Source organism: Eutrema salsugineum, unplaced genomic scaffold (assembly GCF_000478725.1).
Source record: "Eutrema salsugineum unplaced genomic scaffold, Eutsalg1_0 scaffold_9, whole genome shotgun sequence".
NCBI lineage: Eukaryota > Viridiplantae > Streptophyta > Magnoliopsida > Brassicales > Brassicaceae > Eutrema > Eutrema salsugineum.
Genome location: NW_006256342.1, coordinates 3,312,407 through 3,330,004, shown reverse-complemented (window position 1 = coordinate 3,330,004; position 17,598 = coordinate 3,312,407). Strand labels below are relative to the sequence as shown.

The 17,598-nt window shown below is 36.1% G+C and overlaps 5 protein-coding genes across 9 annotated transcripts; 2 read left to right on the top strand and 3 right to left on the bottom strand.

The window, feature by feature from the left end:
- The first annotated feature begins 1,601 nt into the window (after window positions 1-1,601).
- Window positions 1,602-4,790, top strand: LOC18009428 (protein HOTHEAD). The gene is made up of 6 exons (XM_006390545.2): window positions 1,602-1,766; window positions 2,210-2,594; window positions 2,941-3,251; window positions 3,366-3,751; window positions 3,835-4,403; window positions 4,492-4,790. Exons 1-6 carry the CDS (start codon window positions 1,670-1,672, stop codon window positions 4,544-4,546), a joined length of 1,803 nt encoding a protein of 600 aa, XP_006390607.1. The 5' UTR covers window positions 1,602-1,669; the 3' UTR covers window positions 4,547-4,790.
- Window positions 4,791-5,040: 250 nt separating this feature from the next.
- Window positions 5,041-5,645, bottom strand: LOC18009437 (LOB domain-containing protein 7). Its single transcript, XM_006390544.2, has one exon. The coding sequence runs from the start codon at window positions 5,643-5,645 to the stop codon at window positions 5,076-5,078; it is 570 nt and encodes a 189-aa protein (XP_006390606.1). The 3' UTR covers window positions 5,041-5,075.
- Window positions 5,646-6,155: 510 nt separating this feature from the next.
- On the bottom strand, window positions 6,156-11,418 carry LOC18009341 (beta-galactosidase 17). Of its 5 annotated transcripts, XM_024155417.1 has the most exons (20): window positions 11,177-11,418; window positions 10,886-11,033; window positions 10,489-10,593; window positions 10,153-10,348; window positions 9,962-10,050; window positions 9,607-9,687; window positions 9,251-9,345; window positions 8,878-8,948; window positions 8,686-8,776; window positions 8,499-8,616; window positions 8,318-8,413; window positions 8,186-8,234; window positions 7,917-8,104; window positions 7,757-7,828; window positions 7,469-7,621; window positions 7,281-7,331; window positions 6,921-7,062; window positions 6,615-6,760; window positions 6,466-6,531; window positions 6,156-6,393 (listed from the first exon to the last, which is right to left on the bottom strand). In XM_024155417.1, exons 3-20 carry the CDS (start codon window positions 10,591-10,593, stop codon window positions 6,286-6,288), a joined length of 1,917 nt encoding a protein of 638 aa, XP_024011185.1. In that variant the 5' UTR covers window positions 10,886-11,033; window positions 11,177-11,418; the 3' UTR covers window positions 6,156-6,285. The 5 variants fall into 5 exon arrangements, with proteins under 5 accessions (XP_024011185.1, XP_024011189.1, XP_006390605.1 ...); XM_024155421.1 differs by having other exon boundaries at window positions 10,153-10,361; window positions 10,886-11,418; XM_006390543.2 differs by having other exon boundaries at window positions 10,886-11,418.
- Window positions 11,419-12,822: 1,404 nt separating this feature from the next.
- LOC18009051 (abscisic acid receptor PYL3) lies at window positions 12,823-13,449 on the top strand. Its single transcript, XM_006390542.1, has one exon. It carries the CDS (start codon window positions 12,823-12,825, stop codon window positions 13,447-13,449), a length of 627 nt encoding a protein of 208 aa, XP_006390604.1.
- An 877-nt stretch (window positions 13,450-14,326) lies between these two features.
- On the bottom strand, window positions 14,327-16,087 carry LOC18009435 (inorganic pyrophosphatase 1). Its single transcript, XM_006390541.2, has 4 exons — window positions 15,825-16,087; window positions 15,532-15,653; window positions 15,198-15,408; window positions 14,327-15,003 (listed from the first exon to the last, which is right to left on the bottom strand). The coding sequence occupies exons 1-4, from the start codon at window positions 16,008-16,010 to the stop codon at window positions 14,611-14,613; spliced, it is 912 nt and encodes a 303-aa protein (XP_006390603.1). The 5' UTR covers window positions 16,011-16,087; the 3' UTR covers window positions 14,327-14,610.
- Between the last annotated feature and the right edge of the window lie 1,511 nt (window positions 16,088-17,598).

Genomic DNA, 17,598 nt, shown 5'->3' with positions numbered 1-17,598 from the left:
ACCCCATGAAAAGAGAGCAGAAATTAATCGTTACATTAACTGCTGAGTAGTAAAGTTTTGTAACCATTTTTAAAAATATTGAATTTATACTCAGAATCCAACTCATGGATTGGTGTGTGTATTTATTATCATCATTTCTTTGCATATCCACCGCCAATAACTCTCTGAAATATACACCTCAAATCACCAGAAGATTAAAAGATGAATATATCTTATCAGAAATGTCCAAAAAAACATTGTGGGCTACTGGGTTATTATGTGTTGTATATTATATGAGATTAACTTTCTCTCCCAAGAAACATTCGTTAGTAAATTCGACAGCAAATTATAAATGTGGTGGGTACATCAAATTACAGTGTATGTAGTAATAGTTGTGACTGGTTTAAAGTCAGAGAGAAAATCTCATGAGATCTATATGACCACCGTCCGTGATGCGAGAGACATTTATAATCAAGAGTCGTACTCTTAATTTGAGATTAAAATCAGGTCTTGATTCTTTTAAATAAATTGGCAACTAATTAATCCAAGGTGATAATTTGTAAGTAACACATGATCACATTCTCAACCAAATAATACGGAAGGTACTGTTTTGGTTAGGTGAAGATAATCAATAAACTCAGTTGCCGAAAACATGACATTTGTTAGTAACTCACAGTTATGATCATATTTACGGTAATAGATCTACTACTTAATAAAACTACTTGCCAAAAACATGGCTCTGTATATTGTTGTTTTTGCTTTTGGTTAGGTGGAGATGATTAATTGATACACTTTGAATCTGTGAAGTCTTGATCCAACGGCTATCAGACCTTCTACTTCAACCGTTTCACATCGCCATTAATGACATAGACAAGCTGTACAACTCTCCTTTTATCTTTAAATTGTCTTCTCTTATGGTATACACTGATACTACACAATTACACATTATACTATTACTAATAAATTATTTCTTACAACTGGTCCCAGAAGTCAAAACAGAATCGTGGGACAAGAAAGAGAGTTATTAAATATTAATCACCACGGTAAAAAGGAGAAAGCAACCCTGTTAAGCCTAATTAGTTGATAAGAACGAAAATGTATTTTGATAATAATGACTATTTTAATAAGCAGTGATGTACAGTACTTATCATAAATCTCAGTTGTACGAAACAATTCTGTAACAATAAGTCAATAAGTCTAATTTGATTTTGTACCAATAAGTCTATTATGAGAAACAAAAGCAAGAAAACAATAAGTTACTGGCTAGTAAATTTTGTATTAGGTGACTATTTACAATTAAATGGGGAAAGTTAAATCAGTAAGATTATGCAATTGTCCTTTTCATTTGCTATTTTCGACAAAAATGGGACACACCCAAGATCATATCATCATTTCATTGTAGACCACCAACATCTATTTATTAACTTGTTTTTTTTTACTATATAATTTTTTTACTGAATGTTGTCTAACTAAAAATTCGATGTATATCTGCACAAGTAATTCGTATAAATAGTTACATATTGTGTAACAATATATAGAGACACATGTAGGTGTAATTAATATAGTGGCTATGTTGGATCCTAAGTGTTATTTATAGGAGAAGAAACACACAAAACAAGACCATTCATGAAAAGCCACATAAGAAGTTGAAGCAGAAGCAAAAGAAAAAATAAACATAAAAAAAGGCTGTATGTTTTGGTTTCTGCAGTCTCCAATGGCTCTCAAGCTCTTTCTCTTTGCTCTTCTTCTCTGTCTCCCATCTTCTCTCTCCTCCACTGCTTCTAAAGGTTACCTCTCTATCTCTCTCATTACAAAGTTTAACGTCTGTTTATCCTCTTAGTGTTGTGTTTGAAGTAAACTGTTTTCTCTCTCTCTGTTAGCTAAATTGTTGATGAATCTATGTAGTTGTGGAGCTCTGTTTTTCAAAATCAGTTTATTCCCGAACTTGTTCACAGACTTAGACCTACATTATACATACCTATATGTACGTATATATATATATAATCACTTTATCATAACTCTGTTTCTTGATTCATCATGACCGAATCTGGAATGATCAGGACACTAACAGTACAGTATTTTTTTTACGCTTCACTGTTCCGTTTGTTGTTAGTTATGTTCTGCTAACGACATAAATGGTGCAATTACTTCTACCAACTATCCATAAATTGTTTTTGTTTATTTTAATAACTAACCGGATTAGAGAATAAAAAAAATTATTTTTTTATAGGTAAAGAGCAGAAGTTTAATCCTTACAGATACACATTTATCGATAAAGCCAGCTCATTCGCATCATCTTCCTCGTCTTCTTTTTCATCCAACGGTCGAGACTCTTCCTACGACTACATAGTCATCGGAGGTGGAACCGCAGGCTGTCCTCTCGCCGCAACGCTATCGCGGAATTTCAGCGTTCTTGTTCTAGAGAGAGGTGGCGTTCCGTTTACAAACGCAAACGTCTCTTTCCTCAGGAATTTCCACATCGGACTTGCTGACACCTCAGCTTCCTCCGCGTCGCAGGCGTTTGTTTCCACTGACGGCGTTTATAACGCTCGTGCTCGTGTTCTCGGCGGCGGTTCCTGTATTAACGCCGGTTTCTACTCCAGAGCCGATGCTGCGTAAGTAATTAATTACAGTACAATTTTTTTTATAAAACAGAAGAAATTAAGATTGTGAAAATTGAAATAGATCTTGTTGTTTATAAAGAAATCATAATTGGTACACCCTCGTGTCGTAATTGGTAAGTGTTACATTTATGAAAACGCACCGATCGAGAATGTTGTGTAATAATGGGCCATGGCCCATGGGGATTACGACCACGTCTTTTATTTAATTATTTTCTAATTAATTTACTAGTACTACTACATTTGTTCTTCAATTAAATCTGCAACATGACGACAAAAAAAAAAAAAAAAAATCTGCAACATAAGTGTTGTAAATTGATGATGATTACGATTGGTTCAGGTTCGTGAAGCGAGCAGGATGGGATCCGAAGCTGGTGAAGGAGTCGTATCCATGGGTGGAGCGAGAAATCGTTCATCAGCCGAAGCTGACGCTATGGCAAAAAGCTCTGAGAGACAGTCTTCTCGAGGTTGGAGTCAGACCTTTCAATGGCTTCACTTACGATCACGTCTCCGGCACCAAAATCGGCGGCACAATCTTCGATAGATTCGGCCGTCGTCACACGGCGGCGGAACTTCTCGCTTACGCTAACCCTCAAAAGCTCAGAGTCTTGATCTACGCCACCGTGCAAAAGATCGTCTTTGACACATCTGGTACTGATAATTTGATTTATGGATTGTGTGCCTTCCATGTGTTCGACGAAATTCCTGTTTGAGGTTTATAGATAATCGAGAAGCTGACTTGTTAGTGTTTTTTGTTGGATGCAGGAGCAAGGCCTAAAGTAACAGGAGTGATATTCAAAGACGAGAAAGGTAATCAACACCAAGCTCTACTCTCGAATCGTAAGGGAAGTGAAGTGATCTTGTCTAGTGGAGCTATTGGGTCACCGCAAATGCTAATGTTAAGTGGAATTGGACCTAAGAGAGAGCTTCAGAGACTCAAGATTCCTTTGGTTCTAGAGAACGAGCATGTTGGCAAAGGAATGGCTGATAATCCGATGAACACGATCTTGGTGCCTTCTAAGCAGCCTATAGAGCAGTCACTTATCCAGACTGTTGGAATCACAAAGATGGGCGTGTATGTTGAAGCCAGCACTGGCTTTGGCCAATCCCCTGAGAGCATTCATACTCGCTATGGGATTATGTCGGACAAGGTAACATAAACTACATGACTTTGATCTTGTTAGTGTCTTTGTATGAGAATGTGGGTTTGACTGGTCTTTGATTATTTCTGCAGAATGAATTGTTTTCCACCATTCCTGCAAAGCAGAGAAGACCAGAAGCAACCCGAGGTCACATCTCAAGAAACAAATACCAACTTCACGAAGCATTCAATGGAAGTTTCATCTTGGAGAAACTAGCTTACCCGATCTCTAGAGGGCATTTGAGCTTGGTCAACACAAATGTAGATGACAACCCTTCAGTCACCTTCAACTACTTCAGCCACCCGGTGGATCTTCAACGCTGTGTTGAAGCCATTCGCTTGGTTTCAAAAGTGGTGACGTCTAAGCGCTTCCTAAACTACACGCAGTGCGATAAGCAAAACGTCCACAAGATGCTTAGCTTAAGCGTCAAGGCAAATATCAATCTAAGACCAAAGCAAGTGAATGATACCAGATCAATGGCTCAGTTCTGCAAAGACACTGTTGTCACAATCTGGCACTATCATGGTGGTTGTCTTGTGGGTAAAGTTGTGAGCCCTGACCGCAAAGTTCTCGGTGTCAACAGGCTCAGAGTTATTGATGGCTCAACATTTGACGAGTCTCCAGGAACCAACCCCCAAGCTACGGTCATGATGATGGGAAGGTAAAATCAAAATAAATACCAACATAATGAATCAGAGTCGCTTTTTGATTTCAGTGTATATAAACAAAAGAATTGTCAATCTTTGCAGATACATGGGAGTCAAGATTCTTCGGGAGAGACTTGGAAACAAGGCAGGTGTTTAGTTTACAGATTCGTAGATTGCAGCATAACTCGTACTAGGTATAAGGTAAACAAATCCATAGCAGAAAAATTCTGTTGTGGAATTGCGATGGATAATATCTCTCTCCATGTTTCTGTGTCTGGTTATTTTGATATTCGATTCATTGAAATATAGGATTGTCTAATGAACTGTGTAATCCTATTTTGGGCAATCGGCAATGTTTGGTTGTGTGAAAAGTTAATTATGATTTCTGTTTAAATAATATCTTGCATTTCTTGCGTGAGACACACAATGGTGACAAATTCTCAAACTAAAGTTAAATTATAATTTACAAACGATCCTTTCGTTAATCTATCCTAATAAACGAAAAAAAACAAACGTGTGAACACAAACAAGTATTGCTTGTACAGTGTAGATATTACGAGGACGATGTATTAATGCTTTGTTACCTTTGAACATTCTGAGAAACTATAGCAAAGTTAGCAAGTAATCATGAAAACCTAAACCTGAGCCTGAACTAAAAAAACACATCAGAAACACCTAAAAGGGACTTAAATGACCTGAGACGGCATGAGTATCTGGCTCAAGAATTGATCCGGATTAGAGATTACTTCCTTCTCAAGCTTTACCTTGCTGGTTTCATAACCATCTGCATTAACGTATTCTTCTCCTTGTTCCAATAGATCTCCATAAGAATAGCAGCCAAAGGAAAGCTCTTGACTTTGACTTTGCATTGGCATTTGCTGTGGGTGAGCTAGAGAACGATACAAAGCGACTTCCTGACGAATTGAGTTAAGCTCAGTCTCATAATACGAGATCCTGCGCCTAAGATCAGACATGATCTTGTAAACCCCACCAACTGGATCTAGGGCACGAGCATTAGCGTGGAGAATAAGGTTTTGCATAGCGATGTCGCGTTCAGATTCTTGGATTCCTTTGAGCATCTTTGTGATGTTGCTTATTCCAAACAGTCTATGAGCGTTTAGAAACTGCTTATAGCGATCTTGTGGGAAATAAGGAGCAAGGAGACAGTTTTTCGTGCATTTTTTTCTTTGGAATTTGCAGGCAGCGCAAGCAGTGGCGGAAGAGGATGAGCCACCGTGGAGTTTGCTTAAGGACATTAGAGTTTTGTGTCTGGCGAGATATGATGGGTAGGGTTTCGAAGGGGCTTCCTTGATTTTCTCCCGAAGAGAAGGATAGAAAGAGATGATCGAGGAGAGAGTTATTCGGGAGAGATGAGTTGTGGATAGAGAAGTTTTCGGAGACAGTTTATGATGAAAGAGAGAATAAATTTTGTTGTTTTTGTTTGTTAAATAGAGTACTAACAATAGCTATTTTCTGATACTTCTGATTTAAAAAAAACGTTTACGTATATTCAGTAATTATCTGTTAGGAGTTTTAATTTGATCATATTTTAGTTTTAGCCTTTTACTGTAGTTGCTTTTATAATTCTTTTTGTGTTTTACTTTTTGGTTGGATTTTTCTGTTTGGTCTAAATAAATAAAAGTGACGTATGTATTACCAAATCTTTGATTAAATATTTATTGATAACATCTAATATTATTATTACAATTTATCTAATTAATTATTTATGCATAAATTAGTTTATTTATACATCGGTTGCATTGTTAGCGATTTGTCTTTGTTCTTCAAGATTGTTAGCGATTTTACAATCTTTATTACAACCAATATTTAACCAATCAAACTTTTGTGATTTTATTAATTTTCAAGTTTTACAGCTCTATTGTTTATTTATTTTGGTCACCTTACATGATTAACTTTAGAATCATTTGAACGGCATGTGAAGTCTTCCCGATCCACTGCTTCCAGCAAAAGGTCGAGATATGGCGACTCCAGCTCGAAAATCACCTGCAATGAGGAATATTTAGAGTCCTTTGATTTCCAAATAAGAAAATGGTTTTATTCAACTTGTAGACATACCACAGAATTTTGGCCAGGCTTAAGGAGAGGCGCAGGGACGTAGAGGTTGCATTGTGGTCCAACAGACTGCAACAAAAATAAGAAACATACGTGTAAGAGAAACTCTAAGATACACTGTACATCGGTTAAGCATTAGGACAGAGCTTTACCGGCCAATATCTTCCGATGTTGAATTTATTGACAAAAGCAACTCCTTTACCCCAACCATTGAATGATAGATATGTATCTTTGATTTCTTCTACACTGTTAATAGAGAACTCGCCAGCAAACAGAGCTGGTTCCTTTTGACTAACATCTACAGGTATCGGTGAAAGAAGCAATTAGTTTCATTCATGTCCTTACTTTCACAAAGAAGAAAAAGCAGTCTTTGGAGATTGTTGTAGAAGACCGGAAATTCCATCACCAACATTCCAAACTTAACCAAGGATATGCTAATAAAAACATAGAGCACTGACCATTAAACTTCTGACTTCTCTTTTTGGTATTTTGTATCTCGAAACTGAGATTTGGCATTTGATTCAAGTTGTGAAAAGGAATTGGTATCATCTTCCATCCATGGAGGATTTGACCATCTAGATAAACGGAAGACAGAATACCCTGAACAGTGTTACAAAATAAACCTTTTAGACGAGCTACCTCGATAATGAATGCATAAGGCTCCCATGAATTCCAATATTTTTAGACATTAAATATCACATTCACTTTGGTATAGATAGTACCTTTGAAGAACTAAAGAGAAAAAAATGTATTAGGTAAAATGATCTTGAAAAGTTTATGAGATACGTGGGAATTACTTTCTGTTAAATGAGACTTACCTTCTCATCAAAGATATATGGCCCGTAATTTACACGACCCATGTTTTCAACCTATAAGAAACAAGAGCAAAGTAATGGCCCAAATAAGAATGTGCATAACAAAATTTATGAATCTACACCACCAACTAGAGGTAAAAAAACAGCTGAGAAATATAAAATCTTATCAGAGGATTCAAGAATTCTCTTACCAGAATAGATAAGCTAGTGTTAGAGGTACATCCAATAGTTGGAATAGTGACAGGGTGGTTGTTCCATCTCTCAGTTGTGCCAATGTATCTCAGTACTCCCACATCAACATCTTGGGAAAGGCATGAAACAAACACTTGAGCTCTGTCATGTACCTGCAACTCATCATATGTTAGAAAATGACCCTTCTGTTGTCTCCCGGATTCTATCTCTACCGTGAATAGAAAAAAGAAATATACATTTACATATTGCCGTTGGATTTCAGATGGAAAAGAAACAAGGGTTTATACCTTGGGTATTCTTAGTATATTCCCACTCTTTTTTGCGACGTATGAAGATTCATATAAAAGAAATCCGAACATCTGGGAGCAAGACAATAAAAAAATCAGTTGATACAAAGTACAATAATATTAAAACCATTTCATGGTGAGTTGAGAAATGCTTACAAACCTGTCCAGAAGATTCCATTGAAATTGGGTTGGCAGAGGTGATCACATCTGCAACATCTGTCATACTAACTAAATCAAACAGAGATGCTGTCATCTGCATCTTGATCGAGCCATATGCTTTCCGTTTTTTATTGGAGGGGATAATGGAGTGTGGTTCAGGATTGTACTTCATAATCACTCTCTGGAGAGCTGCAAGAAATAGCACAAAGTCTAACAAAGAAACTAAGGCAAGACTGCAAAATTGATACAAGCAATCATATAAGATCAAACCTTGGAATTTTGGATTATCTATGTCACCAGACTCTTTAATGGGAGCATCCTGAAATAAGAAAAAGAAACAAAAGCTACTTTGGAATCTAGTAAGGATCTACAATAGCAGGTAATGACCTGACATTGCCGTACATAATCGTAGGATGTCAGATCTGGTTTGTAGTCAGATTCTTCAGAGCCAGTATTTGCTCCACTGTAGAAACCAAAATTTGTTCCTCCGTGCACCATCTAAACATCACATACACAAGCCTCACTATTATCCATTAATCCCTATCTGGTAAACCTTGATAAATGAAGAGTTTTATACACATACATAAAGCACAGCAGAACCATTTCGAGACAGTATTTTTTCAAGAGAAGCTGCCGTAAATTCGGCATCTGTCTTTGCAATCTTCTCACCCCAATGCGTGAGCCAACCAGTATAGAACTCCCTATTAAAAAAACAGCTCAATAGATTTATATGACAAAACTGTACATAGCCGGGAGCACAAGAGACTTACGAGGAAAGTGGAGCTGATCTTCCTGGAGCATTAAACTTCTTTTGCAATTCGAATATTGGCCAAGGGTCATCACCGGTAGTGAAATCAACAGCTATCAGAGAGAAGAACTTGCTTGTCATTGTTATATATCAAAGTAAGAACAAAGACTCAGTTTACTATGAATCGTGGATGCAGAGGAAGCATATACTTCACCTGAGTAAACATCATCTAAGGGCACAGTTCCTTTCTCAAGAGTTTCTCTTGTACCTCCATCTGTTGTGTACCTGAAGATCATTATGGGCAACATGAATTATTGATAATTAAGCAAAGAAACGGCTAGTTCGGTGACTCAGTTTGGAAACTAAATACAATATATTTTCACAGGACAACAGTTTTAAGGTACAGGACAAAACACTAGTAAATAACACCGTCGACAAATGAAAGTAAAAAAATAGAGATACAACTCTTAAGAGATAGTTAAGGAGTTGGGCACATAAAAAAATTCAAAATAGAAAGTAACAGATAACATAGTTCACTGGATTATTATAGATACTGAAGAAATTCTAAGAGAGAAACCAAGTCGTACACAATAATGTCATCCCCCAGGTATCCCCTTGCCATACTAACTAGATTACGAAGATAAGCTTTGTCATTTCCGTATGAGCCATATTCATTTTCAATCTGCAAAAAAAAATAACCTACGTTTAGTACATAAGCATGCAGGGATTCAGACTCGAGCTTCACACGGGTAAGTGTATTAGGACTAAGGAAATTATACACAAAAGAAATCTTTTTAAAAAGATCTTAAAAAAAAAAAAAAAAAACTTGGTCAGACTCTTCATTATTGAAGCCGACAGGTTTAATATTTTGCAATTATCCAGTGATCACTAGAATACCAAATCAAATAAGTGATATAGTGGAACATCTATTTCGATCATGTACCTGAACCATTATAACAGGACCCCCGTTGCTGTAAAGCAGGGGTAATACCTTTGGAAACAAAACATCCCACCATCTTTCAACCTGTAATATGTTTTGCCAGGAATAACTCTAGTTTTAATTATAACGCATAATCAGAAGAAAAAAAAACACTACATCAATTATTGTCCATTTCCGCAAATATAATTGAGAATTCAGCCTAAAGCATCACAGATAATTTGCAAACGAAAACTTACAGAAGCAAATACAAAACTACCAGCGGATGCATGTATCTTTGTTTATTATTGCACACTGCAGGCTGATTAGCAGCAACTGCAATTTCTAATCTACTACTTGCTTCATTTAACTGGTAACTTACCAACTTAAGATATGCAGGATCTGATGTCCTTAATTTGAGAGGTGGTTGCACAGCGAGTAACCATGCAGGAAAACCCCCAAAATCCCATTCTGTGACGGAGACCGGAACATATATCAGAATTTGTTTCACATGATGTGGTAAGAACATTAGAATCAACTCATAAGAATCACAACAGAAAATTCAACACGGACCTCCACAGATATAAGGTCCAGCACGCAGCATAACCAGGAAATCTAGTTTCTGACACAGCTTGATAAAGGACACAACGTCAGAAATACCCTCAAAGACCATCTCCCCAGGCTTTGGTTCGTGCAGATTCCAAGGAACATACATTTGTATAGTATTCAGACCTAAAGCCTTGGCTCTCAGGAGCCTATCTTCCCAGTACTGCATCCATAATCTGGCATTAATCCATCAATCTAGTACATTATAAACATCACAATCACCTACATAAGAGACTGTGTAAGATGCAACATAACGAGATTACTTTCCAAAAATAAACCAGTTATTCGGAGAGAGGACAATACCTCAGGAAGAACCCGGAAGTAGTGCAAATCACCACCAATGATTTGAAAAGGATTCTCATCTTTCCAGAACATGTCATCTCTTATATAAAAAATCCGAGATATCATCTGCAACTTTTAAAAACGAAAGTTGACAACTTGTACATGAAACGAGAACCATATAACATAATTGCTTCGTAATTTTTAGGAATGCATCCACTCCAGCAGTGGGAAGCAACCAAAATTCGATTTTTTGTCTCATTGCTATAAGATCGGATACGAAGCACACAAGAGTTACACAAACTCCTGAAAGTAACCATCCCCACTTCCACATTGATTTCGGTTCCGAATTAAACCAAGCAGAATAGCAAAGCTAAAGAGAAAACATCAAGAAGCAATAAGTGGAAAGAGTCATGCTTACCTTATCGTCCCGAGGAAAGGCAGTAGGAAGAAACTGAGGAGATGACAGTGAAGGAAGAAAACCGAAGACAGGAACAGAGATTCCGACAGCTACAAGAACCAGGAACAACACGCGAGCAAGATGATGTCTTCCCGTTGATGGCCTTCTTCTGCAAACGTAGACTTGGTCTAACATTTTTCCCAAAATGCACTTTCTGCTTCGTTCTCTCGAATTCGTGCCGGATTAAGGCCGGTTTTGACAACTCTTAATCCGGAGAGACGGCCAGACAGATCAAAATTAATTTAAAAGTACCTCTGCTACACAGCAAGGATCCTCACAACAGTTGAAGTATGCCCATCGGTTTCCTAACTTGATGTTCCTAAAAGAGCCAGATTTGAAAAGGACAATCTATCTGGAATTGTAACAGAAGATCGCTGTTTGGTCTTGTCGGTGTAGGGATAAGCATGATCGGAGTATAAACAAAGCCCTAATTTCTCTCATTCGACTATAAGTTTTTCAAATTGGTTTAAGAAGCTATCGTGCCGACCATTCAATTTGCCGGTACACTGAGCCGCGACGGCCGGAAGAGTAAACGGCAATATAAATCAAAATCAAGATGACATGTCAGATACTTTACTCTCACGTGCACATCACGTGCCGATGACAGGATAGATTATAAAAAAGTCAAATAAAAATTTGGAAACAACATGCTAAAAGCGTCTCAAAGTGTGTGGATTTTTATAGATTGGACATGGGCTCAACTCAAGTTACTCGATCAACTCCAATTTTCATTTTTCTTTTTACACTTAGAAAATGAAAGAAGAAACAAAAATTATAAAGTTGTAAATTTTTTCTTTTCAAAAATAGAATTTGAGAAAACGTAGGTTTCCACCGATCGGTCAAATTTTATTTTATGAAAGGGATTAGAGATTAATTTACTCCATAAGATAAACTAATTAATATATACACGCAATTTATTTGTGGCATAAACTTTTTTTTGTGGCATAAACTGATGTTTCATTATCACAATCTATGCAATCAAGCTAGTAGTTTATATTCATATATTGTCGTTGTTTCATCACCATGATTTAAATATGGTAATATGCTTGTTTGAGTCGCTACAAGTATATGCTAGCTAGTGGTTACATTTTTAACAAAATATGTATTCAATAATACAAAATCATTCAACAATACAAAACTTGATTATTAAAGTTGTCAATATCAGGAGAATTTTAGTCTGTTAAATATAATGAGAAACTTGCACAACCCATTAATGGCCATATTAATTTAGGGCAAACACATATTACACAGTAATTTATGCTATTTTTGGAACTTTATACTTATTGTGTTAGGTTTGGAAGATAAACTACTTTTATGCTATTATAGATGTTTCTTTTAGAGAATTATTCCAATTTGCATCGTTGTTTACACATCAACTAGCAATTTAAAAAAAAAAAAAACTAAAGATAATCTCCTGATTCATATTCATAACATTGGGATATAGCCGACTACACATTAGATTTTTGTAAAATAGAAAAGTAGAAATCAGAAACAACACTATATCTACATTGAACCTAATCGGGGCATCCATCTTTCTTCTACGTCTTATCATATTAAATCTAATTAACAAAATTAGAATCCATTAAATGGATCATTTTGTTCTCACCCCAAAAACCTGATGATATGCAGCTCCTGAAGGATCCAGTGAGTCATATAATAATGAGATTTGATGTCACGTTCACACTTCATACACCGATTTTATACAAAGCCAATGCCAAAAGCAATTTAGTGCAACCCAACTCCATTAGTCAAAACACATATATCAACCTCTCACTTTTCCATTATAATATACAGTTATATAATAAAATAACATATTATATATCTATATATATACGTATGTCAAGAGAATCAGTCCTACCTTCATAAATAATTTTCTTCACAAAGCACTCACAAAAACAATGAACCCTAATCTTGCTCCAATCCACGCTTCATCAATACAATCATCATCATCATCAATATCATCAACACCATACGGACTAACAAAGGAAGAATTCTCAACACTAGATCCCATCATCCGTACACACCACACGTTCCCAAGATCGCCAAACACGTGCGCGTCCCTCATAGTACACCGCGTAGACGCACCAGCACGTGCCATATGGAGATTCGTCCGCGACTTCGCAAATCCAAACAAATACAAACACTTCATCAAAAGCTGCACCATCAGAGGTAACGGTAAAGAGATTAGCGTCGGGACGATAAGGGAAGTTAGCGTGGTGTCTGGTCTTCCAGCGTCAACAAGCGTTGAGATACTCGAAGCCCTAGACGAAGAGAAACGAATCTTGAGTTTTCGTGTTCTTGGAGGAGAACACCGGTTAAGAAATTACCGGTCGGTTACATCGGTTAACGAGTTCGTCGTCTTGGACAAGGATAAGGTCAAGAGAGTGTACAGTGTGGTGTTGGAGTCGTACATTGTTGATATACCAAAAGGTAACACGGAGGAAGATACGAGGATGTTTGTGGATACTGTCGTTAAATCAAATCTACAAAATCTCGCCGCCGTTTCCACGGCTTCTCCGACCTGAATGTTTTTTTTTTTTGTGTTGAAAATGTCTTGTGTGTATATGCTTGATAGTGGGCCATAAATGGACTGGTCAATTGTTCAGTTGTGTGTATTGTGAGGTGTGTATATATAAAAACATGGGCCGAAGTGGGCTGAGTAATCCACTTAACGAAAGCCCCAAAAAGTTCCGACCCAACAGCTATTTTACTATTTTGTTTTCGGTGGATGTCCTCCAACTATATATTATGGCAATGAAGTGATTACTAATTTTTTTTCAAAATTTTCCTTTTTCATTTAAGTCTCACTAACCGAAAATACTTTGTTAAATGGAAAATTTCGTGCTTGGGTTTCTCTTAATCGTGAAATTTGGAAGTCAGTTAAGTTAGACGGATGTTTTGTTGATATTTTTTTTTACAATATAAGTTCAGATTTGATACAAAGTACTTCTGATGAATATTAAAAGAATATAATAAACTCACTTCGGCTATGGGAAATATAAAAGAATCGATGTAAAAATTATGTAAAAAGTAGAAAAAGTTTGATAGGGCCCAGAAATTTGGTAGCATCTGCTTTGGCATTTGTCAGAAAATGTTTTGAACCAAGAGAAGGAATATACACTTATCGTAATGGCAACAGCATGACGAATATTCGTGTCAAATGATTCTAAATTTCGAAGTACGATTCTCTATTTAGAAATTTGGGACCGCATGGCTCACGTAGAATCTATTAAAATATTTAAATTTTGGAATATAGGGGAAAATTAATTGTTATGATAAATTTATCCCGACTAGTGTGTAACTTTATTTTCAAAGGTAAGACGACAAAAGTGAACACGTGATGAATGACAGATTTCCGTATAATCAAATCGTAGTTTTGCGTTACCAATGAAAATCATCTCGAGACAGTAACTTATGTTATTCATTATAACATTAATTAATATGCGGTAATAAAAATCGAAAATTATATATCAACCAACTAGTCAAGAGAGTACTATTGTTAAAACAAAAATCACACACACACGCACACACAATCTTACTGCAATTCCATCGTCACATCATAATTAGGATAAATTCCAGTCTTTCTGGAATACGACGAATTAATTAAGCAGAAGAAGAAGAGGAAGAAGAAGAAGAGACCAACGGTTTATCTTCTCCTTCCTGTCCACTACTGCATATTAAAACATCTAGCTAGACTGAGAAACTTGAAGAGCACGAGGCAATATTGGATCATGATGAACATTAATCCCAACAGAGATCGTCTGCATCTTGCAATTACTCTCCGCACTAGTACTCAACATGTTCTTCTCCTTCTCTTCCTCCAATCTAATCTCCTCGATGATTCCCATTAATACCTTCTCCAAGGATTCACCATCGGTCCATTCTCTAATCGCTCCTTTAATCAGCATAGGATTCTGACTAATCAGATCCCAAACCGGGAAATTCTTACGTGGCATCACGTAATCTCCAGCTTTTAGTTTTAAACTCGGACAGTAATCACCAGCTCCATCTCCTAAATAGATCATCTTCTTCTTCCCTTCTTTAGCTAGAGATTCTTGAATTCTCTCAATGATTAAACCCTAAAGATAATCATTAAAATATGGTTTAATATTTAGACATGACCAAAATGGGACCCATAGAGATGACATGTTTTGACTGATTTGGTCAAATACATGACCAAAACACTGTTTTTTTTATGATTTTATGTCACAGTATTCTTTTTTGGATTAATCATAACCAATTAGGAGAAAGAATATACTAAAAATAGATTTACCTTGCACATGTTAGGAGGGCAAGTGGAATGAGAGCAACCATGAGAGGATTTAGTGAAATCGTGGTAAGGAGAAATTCTCAATGTGTCTTCATGTTCATCGACAAATCCAGGGTTCGAGTTGATCTCAGAGAAGAATTCAGTAATCCCGAGATGCTCAACGATGGTCTCGATGAAGAACATGTTCGCGTCGCTCACTATCCTAAGCTCACACCTGTCAAACCGAAACCGTACATGTCGGATCAGAAACGGTGGGTTTTTGTCTAACATTAGACATAATTTTAATAATATTATTAGTAGCTGACAAAATTGATTGTTAAAAATGAAAGAAAATTACCCTAAATCATGTGCAGCTTTGATGGCAGGGACGACACGTGGATGGATTGGGATTGTTCTTAGAACTTGTTTGATCTCCTCAATGGTTTTGCCTTGATCATGAAGCTCCTTCATCATACGATCCTGTTATGTAAGAAAACAAATATTCGAATTAATTCAAGATGATATATGAACAAAGTTGCAAGATAATCTCGTAATTTCAGGGTAACAAGTTTTCTTGGTTTTGTTATTAAAATATCGAAATAAAAAAAAAAGGAAAATGAGAAACAGAGGAGAGAGAATGTAAGAACAAACCATGAGTGTGTTCCAAGGCATCGTGGGGAGAAGTTGATTGAACAAATCAGTGAAGCCAAGTTCATCGATTACCCAATTGTCGCTATCAACGTCGACGATGGTCTTGTCGAAGTCGAAGACAACGACAATGTTGTTGTTGTTGTTACTATTGGTATTGTTGTTACTATTGGTATTGTTGTAAGCCATGACTCAGAATTTTTTTTCAGAGAAAATCTGAAGAAATTAGTGTTTTAGATTGATGGGTTTCTTGAGTTCGTTGGTTTGTGGATGGTGGAGAAGAGAAATGCGGTTTGGTATTTATACAAAAAAAGAAATGGGGATGAGAGGATTTTATCTGAGATGCCAATGGAATATTACCTCAAGGTGAAAAAAAATAAGAAGAAGAAGAATGAAAAAATTGAATTAGAATCTCTTTTGATTGCGTTTTGAACCGTTGGATTTGATTGTATGGTGATCCAACGGTGATGAGAGCAATGGCTTGATTTTATTGGGGTTTTGATTTGCCTTTTTAGAAGTTTCCTGGTGGAATTTCATAAAGATGAGGGAGAGGTAACGCGGGAATCAGAGAAGAATATTCGGAAACCTAAATATATCCTTCAAATGAACTTTAAGGAAACAAATCAAGAAGATGATGTTACAAAAAATTAAATAAATAAAGAGAAATAAATAATTTAAAAAGATAAATTTTCTTAACAGGGATTTTAGAAGGTAAAATTTTGTAACGCATAGAGTCGTGTTAAAAGCCACAATTAAGTTTAATTCTATTATTTACCTTAATGATTTTGAGATTGATTTTTAATGTAGAGTGTTTTTTGAGATTCTTTTAGATTATAACAGTAAACATAGTTTATCGAGTTTATATACATTAACCCAAGTTAAAAAAAAAAATACACCCTGAAATTGTGGTATTTTATCATTTTTTCCTTATTTTTAATTAAAGAATACATAGGAAGTGGATAGGAAGGCACTTGCAAAGGATTAAGAACCAGAGAGGGAATCGTGAGGGACAAAGATTAACCAGAAAAAAGGATATCCTAATTAGAAAGCAGCCTCCCTCGGTGGCTACAGCTTTCATGGTATTCATATTTTGATTTCTTCGTTATCAACAATCATTTTTCTATTTAATTATACTTTACGAAAAACCGACGAGCAAATTTTACCAAAAAGAGTCAGACGGGACACCTCCTAAGACTTGAATATTAGTTATATAGTTTTAGGAGCAAATTTTTTGACTCATCTCCAATACACACACATTGATTATGAATAAAAAGGATCTGAAATGTATTTGAATACTTATTAAGCATCTGCATTTCGGAAATACTCATACATTTTTTCTTTCTTTTTATGCGTTTTCGGAAGTAAAGAAAAAATAACTGCAAAGGTTTGATAAAAGCCCGTTGGAAATCTAATCGTACATCATTAAAAAAAGGTTGTATATAAAACAAAAGTAGTGCATGTCAATTATCAACAAATGTTGTAGAATAAAATAATAATAAAAAAAATAAATACCTAAAGTTGGATCCGTGACACTACAGCAATGGCAAACGCAGAAGCTGCCACCAAATAAGATCTCCTAGAAACACGTTGCCTTGTGCTTTGTGATTTACAAGACGCGTCGGCGTTTCCAACTTAATTCAAACACAACAACATTCGCATCTACTATGAGTATACAAAGTAAACCAACACAAATAACCATACTTTATTTTATTTATTTAGGTAAATAATTTAGTGCAGTGGTAAAAGTTCCCTAAATGAAGAGTCCAGATAGTTGACG